General features: G+C 43.9%; 1 protein-coding gene across 1 annotated transcript in view; it reads left to right on the top strand.

The window, feature by feature from the left end:
- The window catches only part of LOC101585743 (immunoglobulin lambda-1 light chain), a 734,743-nt gene that overhangs the window by 2,661 nt on the left and 728,810 nt on the right, over positions 1–3,272 (top strand). The window contains exon 2 of the mRNA XM_023720912.1: positions 2,134–2,428. Coding sequence (XP_023576680.1) covers positions 2,134–2,428 — 295 coding nt within the window. The remainder of the gene's footprint in view (positions 1–2,133; positions 2,429–3,272) is intronic.

The raw sequence follows: 3,272 nt of genomic DNA, 5'->3' as shown, positions 1-3,272 counted from the left end.
CATTCCTTCAAAGAAACCAGTGTAGTCTTTACGTATTCCAAAGAAACAGAAAAACATGATGTGTGACCGAAAAATACATCAGTGTTGACAAGCATCACATTAAATTATATGTGGTCATTAATGTGACTCTAAATACTCTATTTTCCTTGAAATATTTAGCTATCATGCTTGCCACATATTAGAACAGTTTCTTTTTACTGTAAACAGAATAAAAAATAACCATAAACATTAGAAATGAAACAGAATTTCACAAAACGAGATGATAGTAATTCAACAATGGTTGTTACAGTGCATACTTTGGTCTTCAATGTCTGAAGGACGGCAAGCGAAAAAATTCACGATTTGTGGATTTTCTCTTTACTCTGTTCTTTTGCTGTGCAAAAAACATATGACTATGATGGAAATCCTGCTTGTTGATTTTTTGAAGTAATTCCAGTGCCTCTTGGTGTCTACTCACATGCTACCTATGGACTTCTCTATCTTCGAGAATCTTATCTACTTTCACTTTCAGTATATTTAGTGATTCTGTTCTAAAATGTGTATCTTTAATCCACTTTATCTTTAGTGCAAGCTGATAGACACGGGTCTAGGTATGTCTGGTGCCTGTGGAAAGCCAGCTTCTCCAGCACCACTGACTAAAGAGGCTGTCTTACTTCCAGTGAGCATGTCTGGTCCCTTTGTAAAGAAGGTTTCTGAGTGTGTTTGTTGTTCTACCTGCATCTTCTCATCTGTTCCCTTGATCCTTGGGTTTATTTCTTTCCCAGTACTGTGCAGATTCTACCACAGTAGCATTGTAATGTAATTTTAAGTCAGGGAATACGAAGCTTGCTACTTTGCCCTTACTGGCCAGGAAAGCCTGTGCTATTCTGTGTCCTTTCTGGTTCCAAATGAATATTAGGAATGTGTGCTCTGGATCAATTAAGGATGCTAATGGTGTTTTGATCATGATTGCATTAAATCTGTGTGACACTTTGGGGAGTACAGCCATTTTTACAATTTCTGAAATAGTTGTGTCAGCTGTCCTTCATATTTCTTGTTAGCTGTTAGGGCTGCCTCAATGTCCTAGATCAATAACAATATTCAATAAATAAAGAATCTATATTCATCTGTGGTTATTTTGGCCAGAAACCAGCTGGTGCCAGATCTACTGAAGAGGTGGATGAGGGACACAGCTTTGTGGTACTATAAGCCTGCATTTCATCTGCAATGAACATATTTTTAATCAAACCTTGTAAACAGTCACCAAACAAGGTTTTCAGAAGAGGCAAGAATGATAGGATAATGTGGTGGAGACGTGGAAAAATATATTCAGGGGAATCAGTGTTCACTAAACTGCTTTAATTCTTTAAATATTCACCATATATTTTGATATGACTACTCAGAAATCAATTTTGAAATGCTAGTGGGCCTGGCAGGATGAACTTCTGCTTGTAATGATGCTTTGAATAAGTGACCTCAGTTTCCAAGACACTTAAATTCAAAAAACAAAAGAATCTAAGTTCTAAAAAAATACCCTGCTGGAAGGCACCATTCCATCCATGGCAGTTTCAGTGGGGCATTGGGCTTAGGCCTGGGACAGCAAGAAAACCTAAAAAGCTTTGTAGTCTATAGGTTCCACTCTCACACAATCTCTGTGGGTTGTCACTAGGTCCTACCTGACCAGGTTGCTGAACTCCTGGGCAGGGCAACCTCATTTGCATGCAGACCCTGCCCACATCCCCAACAGGATCTGAAGGTTTATAATGAGAGCTAAAGGGCTGCTTGTGAGCTCAGCTGTCTTAAAAATCACAGCCTTGGGCTGCCTGCACCATGGCCTGGGCTCCCCTCCTGCTCACACTCCTGGCTCACATCACAGGTCAGCAGGGATTTCTGACTGGGGCTGTGGAAAGCAGCGGTGTTGCCTCTGTCTCCTCTCCTGACCATCCCTTTCCTCACTTCTTTTTTTTTTTTTTTAAATTTATTTATTTATTTTGTGTGCATGTGGCCAGCTCAGCCCACCAGGGGGCGGGGCTGGCTGGCATGTGGTGCTGGGGGATTAAACCATGGTCCCTGTGCTTTGCTTAGCTTAGCTTGTTCTAAGTGGGTGCTTTAGACCACTGAGCCATCTCACCAGCCCTCCTCACTTCTTTTCAGGGGCTGAATCTCAGGCTGTGGTGACTCAGGAATCTTTACTGTCCATCTCTCCTGGAGTGACAGTCACACTCACCTGTGCCACCAGTACTGGGGCTGTCACAACCAATCACTATGCTCGATGGGTCCAACAGAAGCACAAACTGCAGGGGCTAATAGGTAACACCAACCTCCGAGTTCCTGGCATCCCTGCCCGATTCTCAGGCTCCTTGCTTGGAGACAAGGCTGCCCTCACCATCACAGGGGCCCAGCCTGAAGATGAGGCCACTTATTACTGTGCCCTGTGGTACAGTAACCATTTCCACAGAGACACATGCTTATGGGGAAGTGAGACAAAAACACCCTTGTGTAGACTCGCCCTGAGTGTCTCAGCACCTCCTTGCGTACAAACACAAGGCTCAGAGTCAGGTCTTCTACCTAAGAGAGATGAGAGTCTTGGAAGACTTAGACGGGCACCATGTGAAACAACCAGTACAAGACCCCTAGCAAACTCCACCTCCACTAATGACGCCCTTCTGGAGCCCTGTTCTGAGTGTGGACTGCATTGCATGACTGGAGTAGTAAAGGATCTAGCTAAGGAAATCCCTTGACTTTGGACATGATAGTAGCTCCATTTGATCTGTGCTTCAACCCACTAAGAAGCCAAGTATCTGCAAACTGGAGACTGTTCAGAGTCAGAAGCACAGGCCACTGCCCAGAGAGTGAGGAGAGAACCCCCAGGGGAGAAGTGAAGTGTTTATGTGTACAGCATGTGTTAGGTATGTGTGTCTAGTTACATATGTCTATTTATGTTAAACACATATGTGAGTCACTCAGCAAAGCAGACAGAAATCTCTAAATCAACAGGCTGGCAGACTAACATGCCTGCTTAGGCAGAGCACGGCAGCCAGGGTTTAATCCCAGGCATGAGGTGCAGGCCCTGCCCCCAGGGCACACTGAGATGGCGACTGAAACTGGGCATGGTGGCGCACACCTGTAATTCCAGGGCTTGGGAGGCTGAAAATAGGAGGATCACTATGAGTCCTATCTACATAGTGAGATTCTCTAGACCTTGTCCTAAAATACAAAGAAAAAGAAAGAAAGAGAGAGAGAAAGAGAGAGAGAGAGAGAGAGAGAGAGAGAGAGAGAGAGAGAGAAAGGAA

Source organism: Octodon degus, unplaced genomic scaffold (genome assembly GCF_000260255.1).
Source record: "Octodon degus isolate 3935 unplaced genomic scaffold, OctDeg1.0 scaffold00079, whole genome shotgun sequence".
In the NCBI taxonomy this organism is placed as follows: domain Eukaryota; kingdom Metazoa; phylum Chordata; class Mammalia; order Rodentia; family Octodontidae; genus Octodon; species Octodon degus.
The sequence above is the reverse complement of the archived record's forward strand: the minus strand, read 5'-3'. Positions and strand labels throughout refer to the sequence as shown.